Below are 22,933 nucleotides of genomic sequence, written 5' to 3' on the forward strand. Positions count from 1 at the left end.
ACTTTTCCGCTTCGCACTGCAACACTCATTTGAAACCATTGGGTTAATTTGATAGCATTTATGGCAGATGATGTAGGAGGTTTATTTCACATTTGTGTATTATCGGCCGCACGTCAGAGGCCACACTTTAGGCCACCAGGGCTGCCAGTGTCCGATTAATATCAAACCTTGAAAAGGCACATACTCAGGTCCCCAGCAATATACTTGGCAAGTTTCAATTAGATAGGACCAGTGGTTGTCGAGAAACAGTGGTCACAGACACACACACACACACACACACACACACACACACACACACACACACACACACACACACACACACACACACACACACACACACACACACACACACACACAGATTGCTGGAATTATAGACAGATATATACATATAGTATCATAAATATATACACGCACTGTATATATTTACTATAATTAATGGACAGGCATTTGTCACACAACTCCACGTAGTTCCTCCGACAGTACGGAAGGGGGGGGGAGGAGAGAGGATGCAAATGTGGATCATGTAGCACCGCCTCGAAGTGGTGGATGGCATGAAAAGTCTCCACTATTTACAGGACAGTACTCCTGTAACCACACTTTCCTATACAGTGAGCTGTTTTGAATTATAAGCAGGAGTCATGTTTTTGATTCTTGCACATAACCCAGGTCATTTTAAGTTTTTGCCTCTATAGAGCTGTCAGTTGGCGATACACCATCCAAATAAAGGTGCATGCTTGTAAAAAGATCGCCCGTACGGCGGGTACTCTGTTAGTATCCCATAAATGCTCGAATGTATTCAGAATTGGTGATTGAGAAGGCCATGACATGTGGATAACATCACTGTCATGATCATCAAACCAATGGTTGACCATATGTGCTCTGTGGATGGGGGGGGGGGTCTCCTCTTACAACCATCCGAGCCATAATTTTAGGCAACCAGGCATGTGCAGAATTTTTATATACAGTCATCCCCCGTTTATCGCGGGGGTTACGTTCCAACCCCCCCCCCCTCCGCGAGAAGTGAAAATCCGCGATGAATGGACGCCTCCCCCAAAAATGCCTATTTTTTTTTTATAAACGCAGTGTATAAACATGATTGGGTTTGATTTATATAGTGATTATCAAACGCTGGGCGATGTATAAACACGATTGGGTTTGATTTATATCGAGTGAATATAAACCTTCCTCTGGCGCTTCGGTTCCTTGCCAGAAGCCTTAGAAGGTGCAAGGCGTTTGGGCGGCATCGTGGGGCTTGGAGAAAAAACGGAGAAAATATTCGAAGTTCACAAGCGAAACTTTGTCTCGTGCGTTGTGTGACTGGTCGAGCGCCACGCGTTATAATTTATTACTTAAATAATTTATATTTTATATATTATTACCGCGATATACTGGGGGAATCCGCAGAAAAAAATAGTTAGGTTCCAAGGGAAAAACCGCGATGAAGCGGGGGGGGGCGCGATAGGTGAACCGCGATATAGCGGGGAATTACTTTATATCCATTTAAATCAGAAAATAAAAATAAATAAATGGCATTGACAAAATTATTGACACCCAAGACTTAATATTTGGTCGCATACCCTATGGATAAAATAACTGCAGTCAAGCACTTCCTAAAGCCATGAATGAGATTTGTACATCGCTCTATTGTCAAGATGGCACACTCTTCTTATGCAAACTGCTCCAGTTCTCCCAGATTTGAATGGTGTCTTCTCTCAAATGATGTTCTCAGATCTCCCCACAGGTGTTCAATGAGATTTACATCTGGACTCATTTCTGGACCACTTGAAACAGTCCAGTGCTTTGTCTTGAACCATTCCTGGGTGCTTTTTGAAGTGTGTTTGGGGTCCTTGTCCTGCTGGAAGACCCATGACCTTCGATGGAGACCCAGCTTTCTGACACTGGGTTGAACATTGTGCTCCAAAATGTCTTTGTAATCTCCTGATTTCATGATGACATGCACACATTCAAGGCAACCAGTGCCAGGGGCAGCACAGCAACCCCAAAACATCACTGAACCTCCTCAATGTTTGACTGTGGGTAAGGTGATCTTCCTTGAAGCCTTAATTTTGTTTTCTGTAAACATAAAGATGATATACTTTCCCAAAAAGCTCTAATTTGGTCTCATCTGTCTACAAGACATTCTCCCAGAAAAATTTGGCTTGGTCAGGTGTTTTGGCAAACTCCAGGCAGGCTTTCTTTTATATATATATATATATATATATATATATATATATATATATATATATATATATATATATATATATATATATATATATATATATATATATATATATATATATATATATATATTGTGGTTGATGAAATTCGCAAACCACCATTCAGGTCCCTTAGGTGAGATATCTCTGTAAGTATATGTGTAGTTAGGCCCAAACCCGTTGTTTCGAGGGAATAAATGTCATTCATTCGGGCTGCGACCCCTCTAGATAGCCGTTTTTCTTTTACTATCTTTATTTTGGACCAGCCGCCATTACTACCACCACCAACCACGTCTCAACAGCCATCACACAACAACCACCAACTGCAACGCCGCTTCACAACAACAGCCACGACCTTTACCGTCACAACTCGCCCTCGCAACCATCGCATCACCGTCAATCCCACGCCGCTTGTGGGCACCGATACTGGACTCGTGCAGGGCGAGCACCGAGCAGCGGGTGCAGAGGCACAGCCTTTCCGAAGAAAACGGATCAAAAACGACTCACGCCCACTTCTGTTCCGTCCTATCGGCGAGCGTGGGGCGATTTGGCCCCGCCTCCAGGCGCGTTGGAGTAATATCGCTATATGCAAATTCATGGATCAAAAAGCATTCACGCCCACTTTTCCTCGGTCCAATGGGGAGCCAGTTAGAGGTGAAGGGTCGGAGGTAAAGGGTCGAAGGTGAAGGAGCGAGGCCACGGGGCATATAAGGGGCTGCGTTCGTCAGTCAAGGCAGTTAAGAGTTCGGAGTCAGTGAAGAGTTGGGACGAGTCAAGAGAGGAGTCGGAGAAGGCGGTTGGACGGAGCTGTGGAGAGGTGGCGGCGGCGAAGGCGGTCGAGGGGGTGCTCGTGTCGGAGTCGGGGAGCTGCGGAGGGAGAGGCCGGCGGCGCGACCGAGGTCGTGGTGGAGAAGCTCGTCGCGGGACCCGAGACAGGGAGATATCTTCCTTCCCCCGAGCATCAACAACCCCCTCCTGTTTCCCCCCGCGCTGAGATAGTGCGAGGGAGCTGAGCTGAGAAGGGGGCCCCGTTCCCACCCCCTACCAGACACTGTCCGCGAGGCCCGCGGAGTCGGGGCGCCACCGCCATCTTGCGGCTCATCATCAGACGGGTAGGCCCGACGCGGTCTCGGCCCCAGGCCCGCCTACCCCCCTCATCCTTGAGGGTGGTCCTTTTCTTTTGCTTTGAGTGTATGTGTTGTCGGCGCCGTCTGTGAAGTAAAACTGTATAAGTGTTGCCGTGTGCTCGGTAGTCGGTTAGATCTGCATTGTTGCATTTGCTTTTTGTGTATTATTGTGTTTCTTCTTCTTTTACATTTGCTTTTGGTGTAATTGTATATGTGTGCTTTCCGTTCATCGCGAAATAAATGTGCTTCATGTTGAACTGTTTTCCCGTTTCGCTTCGTCTTTTCATTTATTGAATCTCCATCTTACTTCACGTAAAGGGTTGGTCGTGGGCTAAACGCCCGATAATTAATCGAACCGTCGAGGCCGACGATAACACCGCTCGGTTATCCCGATAGTACGGAACGGGTCGCTTAAAGTGGCCCGTGTCCGAAGTCGACCTGCGGCGAGGTGCGATCGCCCGGTCTACCCTCCGTGTGGGTACTTAGGTAGGTCGAATTTGGCGAGCAACCCTATCCCACGCGGGGGGCCGGTTGGCACGATCGTGGTGAGGCAAAAAGGTCCACCCGTGACTAGTTCCCGGCGTTAGTCCGAGAGGGTCACGACGGGATTGTCCGTCCGGTGGGCGACGTTCCGCGATTCGAGTTACGTGGCCGCTCGCACGCCGGCGGGCGCGAATCCGCAACAATATATATATATATATATATATACATCTCGGGTCATCCTGGGTCTCCTGCCATAGAACCCCCTTTCATCGAGTTGGCAACGGATGTTGCGAGTCGAAACTGTCGTACCTTGTGTCTGAAAGTCAGCTTGAATCTGTTTGGCAGTTGATCGAGGTGCTTTCTCCACCATTCGAACAATCCTTCGTGCAATCTTCAATCAAGTTTTCCCTTGCGGCCACGTCCAAGGAGGTTGGCAACAGTGCCATGGGCCTGAATCTTCCTGATAACATTGTGTACGGTGGACACAGGACCATCAAGGTCTCTGGAGATGGACTTGTATCCTTGAGATTGTCCATGCTTGGTTACAATCCAGTGTCTGACCTCCTCAGACAATTCTCTGGTTTTCTTTCTTTTCTCCATGCTCATTGTGGTACACACAGTGTCACAAAATAGCAGAACGACTCCTTTTCTACATTCAAACTGATTGAATGAGTGATTTTTATATTTCAGGCACCTGCAACTCACCACAGGTGAGTTCAATTCCAAAGTAGATGAGAATCACCGGCTTGAAATCAGATTATTTCTTACAACTTCTAAAATGTGCCAATAATATTGTCCGGGCCATTTTAGGATTTGTGTGGAATAAGCTAAGATTTTGTAACTTTTTCAGCTTTTTTGTTTTGTTCCAAGTCTGCAAACCAAAGAAACACATAGGTGGATACCAAAATGTTGTTTTTTTTCAACAATTTTCAGGAATAAATGGTGTATTGTTTGAAAAAAGTGAAAGGGTGCCAATATCTTTGGCCACGGCAGTATTTACATATATTAGTTTCACTGAAAACTATTGTTATGGTTTTGGAAACTTACCTCAGGGTGAGAGCATACATGGACATGTAAGTGACCCAGGGATTAGTCATTTCATTAGTCTTTGTGTAGATAGTCCTAGATCCTGTCACGGGGCTACTCAGTGGGGGCATGTGTTGGTTCAGTTGTATTTCCCAAGTGTAATGTCCCCTTCTGCTACTTTCAATCTTTGTTCTTCACACCATTGTTCTATTGTTCTGTTCAATGCCTCCTTTTCCCCATCGGTCCGTTATTTGCTTTGTTAGCCGGTGCGTACTTGGTAGCTCCGCTCAGCTGCACCCGATACGGTGAGTCAACGCAAGAACGCAAGTACACATCGAGGGCACGAAACTCGCTTGGTGCGGTCAATCCACCGGAAACGGTAACACGCGAAGTAGTGTAACCCTGCCAGGATTGGCGGTACCAATCGGCGCTCATGGTTGCTTTGCAAACTGCTGGCGTTCGGAGTTATCTGTACCCGGCGTCCTCAGGACCGGGCGTTCGGGAGCGACTCGAGTGCTTCCCCTCGTGTCAAGCCCCAAACCCCGGATCCGTAACAGTATCTATAAAAGGTATTAAAAAAAAACAAAACCCAAAAACATTGCATTTAAATCTGCATCTCATCAAGTGCCAATTGACCGACAGAAACGAAAATTTGCACGTTTTAACATGACTTCTTTTAGAAATGTTTACATTTTTTGGCATCGCCTTCATCATTGACTGAGGGCACAGCTGTGCTACTGATGCAATGGCCTCTGCCAGTTCGGGCAGGAATTGGGAATTTGATCATTGTGCCAATGGTTGCTCGCTTACTCTTCACGAAGGACACCATGGGAACTTTAACATCCACCAATTAACACCAGCAGATGGGATTCCCATTTGATGCCCATCCGAGGGACAACACACACATTGATGAATCACCCTGTCAGTGAAATACCGGAATGAGTGAATCCCGACCCAGCTATAAACAAACAGGCTAGACAGCTTAAAAGCACGTATGCGTACCTCGAGGCCATCCTGCCAGCCCTTGGCTTTAAGTGAAATAAGTTGGGGTGTGATTCAAGAAAAAAATAATCATAATAGCATCACTGTTCACTGCAGGCATAATTCCTCAGCCTTTTCTGTTAAATTTTTTTTTAAACGTATTTGAAATTAATCCACTACATTCATGGATCCAAATCTCCCCGAAATGACAAACCAAATATGTGAAGGGAGGTTGGGATTTATTGCAAAGATGATGTGACAAGTATATTCGAAGAGCCACTGGAAACATTATTCAATTCCTAAAATACAGGGGGTAAAAAAAATACAGGGGGGTCTATCCGTCCAAACTGTTGATTGCCAGACTTTACACCTGACAATTATGGCTCCAAAGAACTTGTCGATGATGAGCTGAAATAACAGTCCGAAAAGGTTCGATAAACCTTCCCATCAAGAAGTCAAGAATGATGAAGGACACAAAGGTATGCTTACAGTTACACGATCAAAATAACCACACCTCCGGCGAAACAATTCGATCTGGATTTTCGGCAGAGGAAAATATTCAAATTCTCTGCTTGGTTTTAGTCATGGAATAAAGGTCCCGGTAATCCTCACAGGATATTGTCATCCACTTTGCACAGATCCACCAACCATCTCAACCTGTTTCTCTTCACAACCTCCATCACAGACTCTATTCCCATCATCTTCCGCAAGTCATCATTTGTCTTCCTCTCTCTCTCAACGACACTCCACACATCCACCGAACCATTCGCATTTCCACCCTTTCCAGCCTTTGTTGCTGCTCCATGTTCAGTACCCATGTCTCACTCCCATAAATCATCGTACTCCTCACACATGAAGCATACACCTTTCCCTTCAGCTTCAACGACACTCCCCTCTTTGTCAGCACGCCACTCAGTTCCCGAAACTTCTTCCATGCACATCTCACTCTAGCAACCGTCGAAGAGTCTGATCCACCTTCTCCATTCAGCATGTCTCAGAGATAGCAAAATGTTTTCACCCCTTCCAGCTTCACACCATCTCCAAGATCCAACTCAACAATTCCTTCATCTGCTGCTCCCTCGATGCACACCTTACACTTGAATGTAGCTGCCACACTGGTTAATGACCCTCTCACCCCACTACATTTTCGATGAACCCATTCAGCACACATTGTACACTGAATGGAGTTCACTCCGACACCCTTCCTGCACACAGCACACGGCCATTTCCCAGTCCTTTCCACCTCACCACATGCTTTACCACTTGCCATCACCTTCGTCTTTCCGATATTCACCTTCAAACCTTTTGCCTCCATACATTCCTTCCACTTGTTCATCTTCTCCTTCAGTCCATCCATACTCTCTGCAATCAACACCAGATCATCTGCATACAGCAGCTCCCACGGTAAACCCTCCTTTACCCTCCGAGCCAGCACCTCCATCACAACTACAAATAGAAGTGGACTCAGTACCGACCACTGGTGCGCCCCTACCCTCACCTCAAACTCACCACTATTCCCATCCTTCGTCCTTACAGCTGTGCGTGCTCTCTCGTACATGGCCATCACTACTCTGATCAACCATTCCTCCACTCCTAACTTCCTCAATGCCCATGTCATAACTTCGCGTGGGACCCTATCAAATGCTTTCTCCAGATCAACAAACCCAAAAAACAACTTCTTCCTCTTCTCCATGTACTTCTCCTGCAACTGCCTTACAATAAAAATTGCATCTGTCGTTCCTCTTCCTGGCATAAATCCAAACTGCATTTCGTCAATCTTTACCTTCTTCCTTATCCTCTTCTCCAACACCCTTTCCAATACCTTCATTCCATGCTCCAATAACTTTATTGCTCTACAGGAGCCACAGTCCAGAGGGTCACCTTTCCCCTTGTACAGAGGGACGAGGGTACTCAGTTCCCAATCCACTAGAATGCGGCCTTCTTTCACCACCAGATTGCAGATCTCTGTCATTCTCTTCACACCCCAACTTCCCGCTGCCTTCAACATATCTCCCACAACTCCCGTCGGCCCTCCTGCTTTTCTACTCTTCATTGCTCTTATAGCTTCCTCAACTTCCTTCTCAGTTATCTTTTCTGCTGGTCCTAAAACCGGGTTACTCTCGATGTTTCTATCCCATTCATTTTCTACATTCAACAGCCTTTCCATATATCTCTTCCATCTTCCTTTAATTCCATCTGAGTCCACAACGATTTGTCCCACTTCATCCTTCAAGCAATTCACCCCCGTCACATCAAACCTCTCTCTCACTATCTGCTTTGCGATCCTGAATACCGCTCTCTTACCCTCCTCCGAATCCAAGCGTTCTCCGAACATTTTCCTATGGGCCTCCTGCGCCTTTGCTACCTCTTTCTTTGCAGCCTTCTTGGCTTCCTTATAACTTTCATGCGCTGCCTCTTCTTCCACCGTACCCTTCACCTTTTGCCATTCCTTGAACTTCTTCCTCTTCTCTTCAATCGTCTTTCCAACTTCATCATCCCACCACCATGTTTCCGAGTGCCTCGGTGGTCCTTTTGTGCATCCACATACCTCACCAACGGCTCCCAATAGACGAGCTTTCATTGACATCCAACCACTTTCAAGCTCAACCACATCATCCTCAACCATACTCAGCCTCTCTCTTAATGCTTCCTTCACTGTCGCCTCTTTCAACCTCCACACCTTCATCCTCGGTTGGTACTTCACCCGCTGAATTGTCCTCGCACCTTTCACCCTTATATCGCAGACAACCAGGTGGTGCTGTGAAAGTCTCCTTTCCTGGGATCACCTTTGTGTCCGGGAGGTTTCCCCTATCGCGCCGACGCACCATCAGGTAGTCAATGGTTGTCGTCGACCCACCTGACGTGTATGTAATAAGCTTATTATCCGCTTTCTAGAATTGAGTATTACAAATCAACAAATCAGCTCCATCAGCAAACTCCAAGATCCTTTCACCTTCTCCATTTCTCACACCATATCCATAACCCCCATGGACTCCCTCAAAACCATCTGGACTCCTTCCCACATGTCCATTCAAGTCTCCTCCAACCACAACAACTTCCTCATCTTTCACATTTTCCATCAACTTCTCCATCGCACACCAGAACATGTTCTTCTCATCCCTTCGACCGACCTGCGGGGCATATCCCAAGATGACGTTCACCAAGAGCTTTCCGATCACGATTCTCACCATCATCAACCTTTCACTCACTACACTGTCTACAAACTCCTCAGAAAACATGACACCAACACCATGCACACCTTCCGGGCATGTGTTGAGGAAGGATGAAAGTGACTGGGTGAGAAGAGTGTTGTAGGAAGTAGAGGACGGGGAAGACCGAGAAAAATAACTTGGCTAAAGGTAGTGGAAGAAGAAATGTGGGCAAGGGGATTAAGAAGGGGAGATGCAGAAAATAGGGTAAAGTGGAGAAGATTGTCATGGGGCCCACAAGGCTAACCCCCGCTTTAGCGGGGAAAATGGCCTTTAAATGCGTGTGTGTGTGTGTGTGTGTGTGTGTGTGTGTGTGTGTGTGTGTGTGTGTGTGTGTGTGTGTGTGTGTGTGTGTGTGTGTGTGTGTGTGTGTGTGTGTGTGTGTGTGTGTGTTTGCACAGATCCCAAGAGTATCCTCTCATCATAATTATGGACACCTTTCAAAGAAAAATGTCTTACCCCCTTACCCCCTCCACACCACCCACCAATACAGGCACATAACTTCATGAGAGTATTTGATGGATGGTCCTGGGTTGCATCATGTTTATGAATCGGGGATAGTATTCATGCAGGTATACAAGGTAACGGAGATATATCCCTGTGTCGTAAGAGGCGACCAGGGTTGCGTCAGGAAGGGCATCCGGCGTAAAACATGTGCCAAATCACGATGCGGATCATACGGATTATCCGCTGTGGCGACCCCTCACGGGAGCAGCCGAAAGAGGAAGAAGAAGAAGAAGATACAAGGTAACGGAGTCAAGGTGAGTGTTGCAGGAATTGGAAAGATTTTTTAAAAGCAACGTGATCTTAAATTTGTACACATAGTTTACATACAAACACACATGTTCATGTGGGTATGTGCACGAGAAGATGGGCACACGTGTCTAGTGGTCAAGGCTCATGGAAAGTAACGGGAACTAGAACGAAGTTGATGGTGAGTCATCGCAAATACCCACACAAAGTAAAGAAAAATTGTTGCATATTTCATGCGTCCCACCACATGTTGATTGCATATACAAAGTTGCGTTTAAATATATATATTTTTAGAATGAGACCACAATTGCATTTTTCGGTATTTGAACTTTTCACCCCGCCCCAGGGGGGGAGGGGCAAAAATGACACTGCTCTTGCACCTTCTCACCATGTGGGGATCATAACTACCAATGTTGGTGAAATTCTGCCAAACCATTTTGGAGAGACAGACAGACAGACAGACAGACAGACAGATATACTGAGCAGATTACAATATAAAGTGATTTCCATGACTCCAGAGTTTGTCGTAGATGTGCAATGCTCGGAGTACATCGAGCAAATCCTTCAGCTCACCCTTCAATGCCACCATTCAGCTATCCTGCATGCTCGATGATGATTTTTAAAAATTATTATTAATGATCAAGCACACAACACGGCAGTGGAGTATCAAATCCTTAATTAAGAATGAATCACTGGTTTAATTGGCTTGGAATGCCTTGTTAAATAATTTTGATGGACAGCATTCGATAACAGCCAAGACAAAGGTTTTGTCTCTCCCCTTCTCTCTCTCTCTCTCTCTGCCCCCCTCCTCCTCCTCCTCCTCCTCCTCATAACTAGACTTGAAAATTGCTTTGATCAAATGCATGATACAGCAAGATAGAAAACCAACCCACAGTGTGCAAAAGTGGCTCCGACAATACATAGAGCCATTTTATCATTACCAAATCACTACCATCGTCCAATATGTCTGATTTGTGACCATTTGAGAGGCTATAATAAGTAGCCCATGATAAATTTATGGGACTCGGTTGGGGCAGTGCGGTGCAAAATGCTTAGCATCAGTGAGCGGAGAGAATATTCCCTCGTTTTGAAAACCACAAGCCCTATTTGAAAAACAGATTAAAGAGAGTCCTTCAAAAGATGGCAAAAAAACATCCTGTAGAGGGAGCAGAGACATTAAAAGATCAAAAGCCAAAAATAAATAAGGCCACGGACATGTCTGTGACGTGCTGCAAAATATAAATCACGATTTCATCATTTTAAAAAAAAGATGACAGAAAAAGTCACAACTAAACATCAACATTTTTTTAATTTGATAAATCATCAAGAAGAGAATCTGTGTGCATCTTCTCTCCGATGAAGTGCACACGGTTTCTATAAAATCTCAAAAGCCTTCTTGTACGCTTTCTCACCAGCATCACAGCCGTCTCTACGGGATTCTGTGGAATCGAAAGCTCTCGATATTATTGGTATCTTCCTGCAATGAGGCATAAGCACAAGTCCATTGGTGGCCCCTGTTTGTTTTTAACTGCCTCCCCTCTGTTCTAGCTTCCTGTGCTCCCTCAGCCTTCCAACTCTTCCCAGATCTTCCATGACACGCATGTTATTCGAGTGAACAGATCCTGATTCAACTCCCAAAATCCAGGCTTATTGCACATCTCAAATCTTTTGTTCCTCTTTTCTCTCAATTGTGAAACCACCTTCCGGAGCCTGTTAAATCACCCTCTCCCCTCCAAGGGGGTCAAGCAGGATGTACACCACCATCTGAAGTCATCCCACATCCCATTAACGCCGTGTAACTGAACCCTCTTATTTGTAGGCAGAGACGCTGGAGCGGAAGTAGACAAGGGAGAGGGAAGGGGGGGGAGGCAGAATTTCTTTGAGGACAGAAAAAAAAGAGAAAAAAAAAAAGAACACCATGTCCTTCCCTTTATTAGTTGCAACTAAAAAGCAGCTTTGGAATTAATTACACAGAGGTCATGACCCTCACGATCAAAACGGAAGTACACGAGTCAGCTGTTGCACACCAAAAGGTTCCAAAAAAAAAAGTGATGGCACCCACATGCGTTAAGAACGTTTCAATTAATGGGGATACCAAGAATTAACAATAATAACAATTAGTGATAGTGCACTGCACAGCACTATCGCTATCCCAGCACATTGTGTGCAGCTCACAGGCAGGTGGAGGCTTGTCAGATAGAGTCTTATCCCTGAGAAAAATCGACTAAAGCCTCCTCAAGATCTTGAAAGACTTGCAAAGACAAAATTTTTACCTCCACCACCGAAGGTGAAGTTTAGGTTTTCACTCCATTCTGTCAGTCTCTTTGCAGGATATCTCAAAAAGTTGCGGACGGATCCGGACTAAACTTGGTGGACACGTTTGTGTGTACGTGTGCGCGGCAAGGACGAATATGGAACACGATAATTCAAAAATGAATTGGGCCCGATACGTTCTCGCGGATCAGACATGACGTGGTGGAGGTACGCGTTCCACCAAGTGCCCTTCCAGTCGTCAAAGGATTTGATGCATTTTAGAAACCTCTTTTTCATTGTTAATTCAGCAACCTCAGACTTTTTAGGGTGTCTGCCTGATAAGGCACTTTCTTCCCACCTACTACCCCTCCTGGCAAAAGTTAGAGGGGGTGGGGGGGGGTGGGTTGCTCCAGCCTCCCAGTTTGCAGGTTATTGAGTTTCCTCCCATCCTCTAATCCTTCACTGTTCGTTCATTCCCTTTCTTGCACAGACACTGGCCCCGTGTTCCCTGCCCCATCCCTCTCCCTTCCACAGATCTCCTTATGTCTCTGTCCCCCACCGTTTTGTCCTTCCCTCTCCCACCCTTCTTGTCCAATGGACCAAACGGGTCCAACAATCAACCAAAAGAACCTGCACCACGGCAAATACAGATATCAATCAATCAATCATGGAAAGCTGTACATAAATTGTACAAATGAAACGCTAAATAATGATAAATGTGACGAGGAAATGAGCGAAGGAGAGCGGCAGGCATGCAGACATCTCGGTTCATGGCGACGGTGTCTCCTCCAAATCAGTTGCCCAGGCAACATCATCATCATCATCACCATCATCATCATCGCAATGAAGAGCAGACCGGTCCAGAGCACCAAATTCATTCATTAAAATCCTCCAAGGATACAAAGTCAGTTCCATACTTATACTACCATTGATAGATTAACGCAAACACAGTTAAACAGACAGACACCTCAAATTCATTGAATAATCGCACACCAGTCGTGATGTGTGCGCACTATCAAGGGGGCCTTGAGGGCACGAACCGATAGTCAACACAGCTGCGGGGCTCCGGAAACTCCCAGGACTCGAACTCACCACAAAACGACAACGTGGAGTCAGAGCACCGGGGCAGAGTCGTGCCGAGGAGAAAAGGAGATAACGAGGAATCGAGGAATCCGTGAATTACCGGTGGATGAAACTGCGCGATGAGCGAGAAAAAGAAATCCAAGCAACGGAGGAGGGAGCGAGAGCCTGCGATGTGACGCGTCACCGCCTTTCTCACACTCCTGGAGGAAAAAAAAACAAAACAAAAAAAACCCGGAAGTGTTCGAAGTTCTGAGACCGCCCACTTTCACAACTAACCGGAAGGTTGCGAAGCGATGTGGCCGACCCGACATTGACAACGAACCGGAAGTGGACCGACCGCAAAGCAAGCCCCTCCCCCTTTCAGCCGAATTTCATAACATCTCTCGTGTACTTTAAATCTATAATTATTTTCACCAATAGGTAATAATTCTTTTATTTTTCATTAAAAAAAAATGGTTTATTATCTGAAGTTCAATAATTATTTTTGCTGCTGTGAAGTGAGCAGATATTAGTTGTTGTAGTTGTTGTTGTTGTTTTAATAAAAAATTTTTTTTTTTTTTTTTAACAAATCATAAGTCGAGAAACATTATTGGATGTGAGGGGGTTTAAAACACTAATAACAACATATACCGACATGTATTAGAGAATGACGAATTTTGGGATCGGAACACTGGATGTTTTCCTCGTGGAAATGTCAGAAAATCGTGGGGTGTAATTTTATATTTTTCACCAGTTCAAATGTTCAATGAATTATTTAAAAGTGAAACGTGAGAGAACGTTCCTGGTTTGATGCGTTTGTGTGGAATTTCGGATCTGCATGTGCAGGCCGAGGCAGGTGGTGACAAATGGCGGTTGGGTCGGCTCGGCTGGCTGGTCGTGAGATCGAGACGACCAGAGAAGGGAAAGATCAGGCGTGAGGGACAGGCAGCCGTGGATAAATGGTCGTCCGAGCACAAGGTGTGCAGGGATGGCCAGTGTACGTGTGGAGTTTGAAAATTTATCACACGGAGTTCGTTGTCGGTGTGGTGATGTGGGACTGTAAACAACGATGGAAACTCACTGGATGTGATCGTTTTTGTTTTCAAGGTCACGTTGAACACCACGTTTTGTTGGAATCTCAAGAAGCTCATCACGAATAGACAAGGATGACGATGAAATGCTCTCTTTGCAATTTCGTCTTCGAAAACTCGCAGGTGAACACAAACTTTGGTTCGTTCACAAGTTGGACGACGTTTTCTCCTTCCCTTGGGAAAATGATCGTGTCCATTTCGTGTTTCCGTGTCCTGCTGCTCCGTCCCGCGCGTCCACCGCTCGCCCTCCCATCCCGCGCGTCCACCGCTCGCCCTCCCGTCCCGCGCGTCCACCGCTCGCCCTCCCGTCCCACGTGTCCACCGCTCGCCCTCCCGTCCCGCGCGTCCACCGCTCGCCCTCCCGTCTCGCCAACCCATCCCGCGCTCGCCCTCCCGTCCCGCACGTCCACCGCTCGCCCTCCCGTCCCACGTGTCCACCGCTCGCCCTCCCGTCCCACGTGTCCACCGCTCGCCCTCCCGTCCCGCGCGTCCACCGCTCGCCCTCCCGTCCCGCACGTCCACCGCTCGCCCTCCCGTCCCACGTGTCCACAGCTCGCCCTCCCGTCTCGCGTGTCCACCGCTCGCCCTTTCGTCCCGCGCGCCCACAGCTCACCCTCCCGTCCCGCGCGTCCACCGCTCGCCCTCCCGTCCCACGTGTCCACCACTCGCCCTCCCGTCCCGCGCGTCCACCGCTCGCCCTCCCGTCCCGCACGTCCACCGCTCGCCCTCCCGTCCCGCGCGTCCACCGCTCGCCCTCCCGTCCCACGTGTCCACAGCTCGCCCTCCCGTCCCGCGCGTCCACCGCTCGCCCTCCCGTCCCGTGCGTCCACCGCTCGCCCTCCCGTCTCGCCAACCCATCCCGCGCTCGCCCTCCCGTCCCACGCGCCCACCACTCGCCCTTCCGTCCCACGCGCCCACAGCTCGCCCTCCCGTCCCACGCGTCCACCACCTGCCCTTCTGTCCCACGCTCCCACCGCCCGCCCTTCCATCCCACGCGCCCACTGCCTCTGCTTTTTATCCTGTGGTATCCATCCCTAATCTTCACCATTGATAAACTTAAACTCCCCTCATTGTGCTCACACACACCTTCCTCTATATCCTTTCACAGGAGTCCAATGGCCACAAATCAAGCATGTTGCACCATCGTGAAATTGAAAAAGCCATCGGACGGTATGTTCTGTTTGATATGTTGCCTCTTGCTCTTGTTGGGTTCCCCGTGTTTGTTTTTCAAAAATGTTTGAAGTTTCAAAATAATACACGGTATTTTGTGGCATGCATATTTGTTAACCAGGCATGCCAATGAGAAATATTTGTTAAAAATAAAAAAATATACACTGTTCGTCAACAAAACTCGAAGGACACTCGGTAGAGCGCATACCTCCGTCAAGCAATACCTGATCCACGAGAACATATCAGGCCCAATAAATTTTTGAAATATCATGTGATACAGTACTATATCGTTTTCAGCCCAATCTCTCAATGGTGACGAATCATCTTAACAATTAAATAACTCACGTATCCAAATCCAGATCCGGATCCAGATCTTCACCAAAATTGAATCAATTCTTCCTTGTCACACACCCAACATGTCCACCAAGTTTCGTGATCCACAACTTTTTGATTTCAATCCGTCCACAACTTTTTGAGATATCGTGCTATATATCATTTTTAGCCCGATCTCTCAATGGTGAAGAATCACTTAAAAAAATTCCAGGAGTCGGATGCAGATTCAGATCTTCACCAAAACCTACTCAGTTCGTCTTTGTCACACACCCAACCTGTCCACAAAATTTCATCCGGATCTGTCCACAACTTTTTGAGGTATCCTGTTGACTAGGAATAGGAGAAGGTTGAATAGGAGAAGATAATTAAAATAAGTGTCGATAAAAATACAGCTTACAATAATTTTAGTTCAACTGGTCCAGTATTGGGGTGGAATTTTTTTTAGAAGAGTTGCCTCTGCAGTATGTATGCTCATATGAACATTGGTAAATGTGAAATATAAAAGCAACAAAAATCTAAATTTCACAACCTACCATCGACAATTTCTCCTCAAAAAGCCGAGCTGTATTTTGTGCTTCTTAAAAAGTATCGTCCTCTAATATCTGCTTCAAAAGTAATTTGCAAATCAAATGTTGTTGTGGAGTTGGTTGGGTTGGTGTCGTGGAAGATGAGGCGTGTTCATGGCTGACGTGATTGGGTTGGGAGGGGGGGGGTGTGAATGTGGCAATGGCATGATGGGCTTATTGGACTCTTCTTGCGTCGAGATTTCCTTGTGTTCTTGTAACCGTAGCAGATGGGTTCTGTTGAACGAATATTAAACTTCAAACTAAAAGAGGCTCCTCAGTTTGTCAGTTTTTCAGGTGAGTAATAGTTTATGTTCAACATTATTGCATCACTTCTCTGTTTCATTGGCCTTGAATCCTGAGATATTGTACTAAATATATCAAATTGATAAAAACTGCAATTGAAATTCCATGTTTCCTCTTCTGTAATGCTATAATCTCTGTAGGAAAGAGTTGGGAATTTCTTCTTTTTTTTTGCCTGCTGTTTTTGAAATGGAATGTTAACGAAAGCATTCTCAGGAAGAAACAAATTGGGTACACATGGCAGGCCACCGTCTGCTGTCCAACGCATAGTAACAGTGCCAGATTTAGTTTGCTTGCCCTTGGGTTATGGTTTGAGACAACTGGCGTGCCAACTGTGTCGGAATCTCTCACTGGGAGATACCCGTTGGCGATGACACCACATATTTGTACTTGATGACAATGCGATCGTGTACCAAACTTGGAAGGTACAACTTGCACAAGAGATCTCGTTATTCCCTTCCACATTTAGTACCACTGCTGTACAAGGATTATGAACCTGATCAAAACTTTCTTTTCTCCTTTTTGTAAACAGGAAGAAATTGCAAAAATGTAACAACAACACTCGCAAAAACTTTGTGACAAATCGGTACGTCCATCGGATGAATTCTTGGAGCAAAAGATGAAGCGTTGGTTGTCGTTTCGACTAAGTATTAACTAACGCCTGAAACGTCCGCTTATCCTTGGGGCAGTCGGTATGCCCCAATCAGTGTCCCTTTTAATTCCATCCACAGCTTTATGAGTCCACCAATGCCTTCACAGAGACGAGTTACCTCTGCCGTGCTGAAGGTGGATGGAGATTATGTTTTCACCTCTGTCTGCTTATTTGTCTTTGTCTGTCTGTGAACAGGATATCTCAAAAAGTTGCGGACGGATTCGGACAAAATGTGGTGGACAGGTTGGGTGTGTAACACTAACAAGGACGAATCGATTCGATTTTCGTGAAGATCCGGATACGAGAATTTTTTAATTTTTTCATTTTTATAAGTGATACTTCACCATTGAGAGATGGGGCCAAAAACGACATATGGCACAATATCTCAAAGTTGTAGATAGATTATGACAACTTGGTGGATGAGCTTGTGACATGATAAAAACAAGCCAATTAGATTGTGGTTCAGGTCAGCAGATCCAGCCTATCGGTGGGACACAAAACGTAAACTGTTCGGCCTGGCGGAGGTATGCGCTCCACCGAGTGCCCGTTCTAGTTTTCCGTTCTGTTATTGTAAATGCCCTAATTTTGTCAAAGGCATAAATGCCCAGGACAACTGCTCTTGCCTGTTGCTTGAGATAGTCAAGGAAATTCCTACGCATCTCCTCCTTAATATCCATTACTGAGTCAACAGAAATAGTATTTCTAATGGGGAGTAATGTGGGCTGGAGCTAAACTAAAGGCTCTTACTCAGCGTTGGAATTCAGGATTTTTTTATTTTGACATTCCCAGATAGATTCCTCAAAAATGTATGTGGTAGAGACAAGAGTTTGTCGTTTAGTAAGCCTGTTTTGTTTGTTGTTTGTCTGGAAGGTTGGTGGTTCAAACCCCAGCCGAGTTGAACCAAAGACTTTGTTTTAAAATAATAATAATAATAATAATAATAATAATAATAATAATAAATAACACCAGAAAAGCATTGACAAACCACCCAGTTTCACCCTTGCCAAGAATCTTCTTCAGCAGCACTAATACTCTAAAGAATATGGTGCTTCAAAATCAAAAGATAGTGTCCACGGTTGTTCGCCAGCTTTGGTTCACACAACCTTTTAATGACTTGTAATGCTGGCTCCCTCCTCGAGTGACGTATGGTGTCAAAAACTCCCTCCGGCAAGGATCAGTGGTTAAACAACTTGCACTATTCCACATGTACAGCTGAAAATCACAAGTCCCGTGGGGGGGGGGGGGTTTATTATTATTTTATTTTTTTTGTAATCTTCAAGCCTTCGTTATGAGTCAGCCAAGTGATGCCACATTGACAACCTTGAGCATTAACAAAGAATAAAACCCTATTAATATGCAAATTAGCTGTTGGCATTGAACACAATTGTGATGCTTTTTCAGAATATCTCCACAAGTATGCATGCAAACACCACAAGTGAGGTGTCTAAACCCATGTTTCTGTGGTCACTGATTTCGATGAGGTCATATAAAAGATAGTCAAATGTACGTTGTTTCCTGAATTATGCAAATTAGCTTCCAAGCTATTTTAAATTCTTTTTTGTTGTTTTTCCGCATGTTTTCTGAAGATCTCCTTTACCCTATATGTGGATTGCCTCTCTCTTTTAGGAATACCTCACTCGTTATTGGAATCCTCGTCGGTAAATGCCTGTGTTCGTTCATTTTTGCAGACGTTATCTCCCCGTTAGGCACAAAACTGTGTGCACGTCAATTTGCCAGCATTGCAGTGATGTTGTGCTGTGGAGCATGGGTTGTCTGATGCACATCCGCATCAACTGGTCTCCAACACTTCAGTTGGAGCCAGGGTGACCTTTGGTGGCAACATAATTGGTATCATAAACATTGACACTTCATCACAAAACCAACAGTAACTTGTTGGATCCCAAGCTGGTGGTTCTGATTTGGACACTGACCTCAATATTTATCTGAATATGAGCATGGTGAACATTTTCTTCAAAGACTTCAGTGGTCGGTGGCAGAGCCTTTAAGTTTGGAGCAGCAGTGACTTTTGGATTAGCCATCTTGTTCGACCAAATATCTAGGTGAACATCAGACATGCTATCGCTCTTCTTGCTCCCATAATATGCAGCAATAAACCCAGAGTCTCTGCTATTACCTCGTTTATGTTTGTGTCAACATTGCCAAGTTTCTGAAGTTGCTTGAACAGCTTTGAGTGTTTCCAGGAGTGATTTTCCCCCCCCCCCTCCCTTCCCCACAGGGATGCCACTATGTTGTGGCCAGTAAGTGCATGTGCTGTTGGTAATTACCTTCGCATTCTGCGAAAGGTTATGTTTTGGTCGGCGTGTATTTATTTATTTATTTATTTATTTATTTATTTGTAATCTTGTGATTCGTATAACTCAAAAAAAAAAAACTAACGCCAAAATGTTCAGAATTCAACGCCTCATCTTGTGATATGCAATATGACACAATGACGCCCATACTCTTGTTACCGGTTAGGGGTCAAAGGTCAGGGGGGTCACGACCTTGAAAAATATGCGGTTTTTATCATAACGCGGTCAATCTTGTCCGCTTTACATGAACCCAGCACCAAAATGTTCAGAATTTAATGCCCAATCTTGTGACACAATGACGTCATAACACATGTCACCGGTTGGGGTAAAATGTCGGGGGGGGGGGGGGTCACGCCCTTGAAAAATATGCGGTTTTCGGCATAACTCAGTCAATTCTTATTTGATTTGCATGAAACCAGCATCAAACGAGATTACCTTCTCTTGTTGAAACGTTGTATTCAACGAGCTTGCAAGTGAAGACTCGCCAAAACGACGTGAGTTGATTGTTGTTTAGTCCGTAGCCCCCGAAAGTCGGGGGGGGTCATGACATTATAGATATGTGGTTTGTGTCATAAGACCATTCATATGAAACCAGTTCCCCACACTCATACCAAGAACAAAAAAGTAGTGGCGGCGAAGGTATGCGCTCTATGAGTGCCCGTTCTAGTTGTCAGATGATTCCTTCATGTTTTTTTTGGCAGTTACTTCTCTGTTTACAAATGCATGCCCTGCACTTGTGCCTTCCATTGTGAGGCAGCACTTTAGATGAAGCTCCATGAAGCGATGCACAAGTAAGTTGAATACATCAGTAGCATCACAAAGGACATTGATGCATTTGACCCCATCATCAGCAACATCATCCACTTGCTGGATAATAATCACATCCGATTTCTTGAGCTGTTTTCAGATTGTCTCAATTCTTTCTCTCTCCGTGGTACGTTTCCATGGGGGAAGATGCCTGACCTGTAACAATGAACTTGTGGTTGTTCGGCTTTCTTTGGTGACCTTTCTCAATCAAATGTTGACAAAGAATTTCTATCAGTTAAACCTTGCTCTCTGTCACAGTCAAGACAACTGTTTGAGGTGGCAGTGGAGTCTGCAGGTTTAGCTTATGTCCACTTGCATGTTGACTGAATATTGAAGAGGTTCCCACTTGGGGGTTCTTCTTTAGTGTTGACTTTCCTTTGTCGTCGAACATGGATGGAGGCATTGGTGCGAGCTCATATTGCAGTACTTTACTCAACTTAATTTTGTGAGACTGCAGGCCAAGTACCCTTGAGTAGGTGACATTCATGTCAAACTTCCATAGATCCAACACACACTTATTATCTTGTCACAGCCATGGTTGCAACCTCTTTCGGCAATTTTGCATCGATTCCCAACGGCCAACTTTTTCATAGAAGTGGATATGTGCTTTTCTGACCTGAACAGCCTTTGATGCATTCACCTTCTCCCATATTATTCCAGGAACGATGTTGATTATGCCATCTTGATGATCAGTCGGATGAAGAAGATCAATACAAGACTGGAGCTTCTGCCATATCTTCCCTCTGTCTTCCACACTGGATCTCATGCAAGATGATAATAATAACAATTGTATTTATGGAGCACCTTTTGCCATTGGATACAAGGAACTGACTTGTAAGGCACAAGGCACTGACATATGTCAGAGGGGTAGACAGTAACAGGAGGTAACTAAGGAGAAATGAAATAAACTAATAATGAAATGAAGTAACTAAGGAGAAGTAAGGAGAAATGGTCTCCCCTTCTTGTGGGTAGTTGCTTCTGTTTACACACCTCTCTGAAATATCTCCACAATCCTGGACAATCCCACTACATATATGCATGCTATATTCCCTTTTTATCTTATCTGGAATTGGAATTCCAGATAAGGTATTATCATCGTGCACCATCCGTCCGTCTCTCTGTCTGTCCGTCCGTCTCCTGTTTCGACTTCTCCAGCCAAACCACTGGGCTGATCTGTCTCAAATTTGGTTACAGCGTTCTGATCCTGACTAGGTAATGGGGATTGCAAAGCTCATTACGGTCACTTGATTTTTTTAGTGGGTCAAAATGGCCAACTTACTAAATTCTTTCAAACATCATCTTCTCCAGACCCACCAGTTAGAATGCTACCAAATTTGGGTTACAACATTAAGCCAGGGCCCTGATAAGCTACATGTCCATTGGTCCTATTTTTAAATCCTGTGTGGTTTCATTGTCATTCCATGTGGGCCATGGCCGCAGCGCATGAAAGTTGTCTCTATGAACATTACGGACAATATTCCATTCCATGGCCCCTTCATGTGATGCGTCACGTGTTCACCTTTTATGAAACCTTTGCAGAATGTCATTTCAGAACTCGTTTCAGATCCCTTTGTGTGTGACACCGTGACATGTAAGAGGAAACAGTCTCTAGGGCATCTGGTGGTACCATTTTCGTCGGCCACTAGTCTTCTGAGATTATCAGGAAGACCATACTGTCAAAGTTTGCTCGACCTGATAAAATCGTACGAACACGGTCTGGCCTGGCAATGGTCACTGGCTTGCCAGCTTTCTCTTTTCCACAAGGTATGAAGAAGTACTCATCCATTATATATGCTTGAACTGAAAAAGATATATATGATAAAAACACTTTTTCATCAATGGTGACAGCTAATTTGTATAACAAATAATTGAATATGCATCCAATAATCATTTGAATAGCTTCATTGAAATCAGAAACCCTCAAAACATCAGCTTGGACACCTAATTCATGTTATTTGGATGTTTCCTTGTGTAGATATGCAAAATATATATTTTTTGTTAATGGCGACAGCTCTTGTGTAATAATGGACTTTGAGAAAAACTAGAGGCACCAGCTTCCTTTGGGAGCAGCCAGGGGGGGTTATGTTATTATCCTTATTCAAAACGCCTCACTGCACTGGAAAATGTGGGGGCAGCAATACTGTACTGTAAAGGGTGGGGACTTGTGTAGTATCACTCGAGGTGGAAGAGGGTATTACAACACACATTTACAGAGAAAATTTGCTTCCTCCCACCCCTCACCCTCACCCCCCCACCCTCACCCCCCCACCCCCCAACCTTGCCTTCTCCCCACCAACACCACCAGGAAAGATAAAAACATCCCATGCACGAATTGGGGTCATGCTGATCCTATGTAGCAAGTCTTGATGTAATCGGCCCAGAAATCGAAGTAGTGCGACACACACACACACACACACACACACACACACACACACACACACACACACACACACACACACACACACACACACACACACACACACACACACACACACACACACACACACACACACACACACACACATACACACCTGTGAATTATATAGTCGGGGTGCCAAGGTCATATCACTCTGGTTTTTTTTTATCTTGAGG

The 22,933-nt window shown here is 45.3% G+C and overlaps 2 protein-coding genes across 3 annotated transcripts in view; one reads left to right on the top strand and one right to left on the bottom strand.

Annotated features, from left to right (window-relative positions):
* LOC147031413 (synaptosomal-associated protein 25-like) overlaps positions 1-13,351 on the bottom strand; it is a 48,407-nt gene extending 35,056 nt beyond the window's left edge. Inside the window, exon 1 of one of the 2 annotated variants that reach the window (XM_085862697.1) lies at positions 13,141-13,351. The gene's annotated coding sequence lies outside the window, so the exon portion shown is untranslated. The remainder of the gene's footprint in view (positions 1-13,140) is intronic. The other variant, XM_085862687.1, reaches the window with a different exon arrangement.
* Positions 13,352-13,805: 454 nt separating this feature from the next.
* Positions 13,806-22,933, top strand: part of ZNF106 (zinc finger protein 106) — a 102,433-nt gene continuing 93,305 nt past the window's right edge. The window contains exons 1-4 of the mRNA XM_085862712.1: positions 13,806-13,824; positions 13,957-14,088; positions 14,218-14,324; positions 15,310-15,371. Of these exons, the coding sequence (XP_085718838.1) occupies positions 14,277-14,324; positions 15,310-15,371 (110 nt within the window). The 5' untranslated portion in view covers positions 13,806-13,824; positions 13,957-14,088; positions 14,218-14,276. The remainder of the gene's footprint in view (positions 13,825-13,956; positions 14,089-14,217; positions 14,325-15,309; positions 15,372-22,933) is intronic.

This window comes from Eptatretus burgeri, chromosome 2 (genome assembly GCF_056783735.1).
Source record: "Eptatretus burgeri isolate ZD-2024b chromosome 2, Ebu_testis_v1, whole genome shotgun sequence".
Lineage (NCBI taxonomy): Eukaryota > Metazoa > Chordata > Myxini > Myxiniformes > Myxinidae > Eptatretus > Eptatretus burgeri.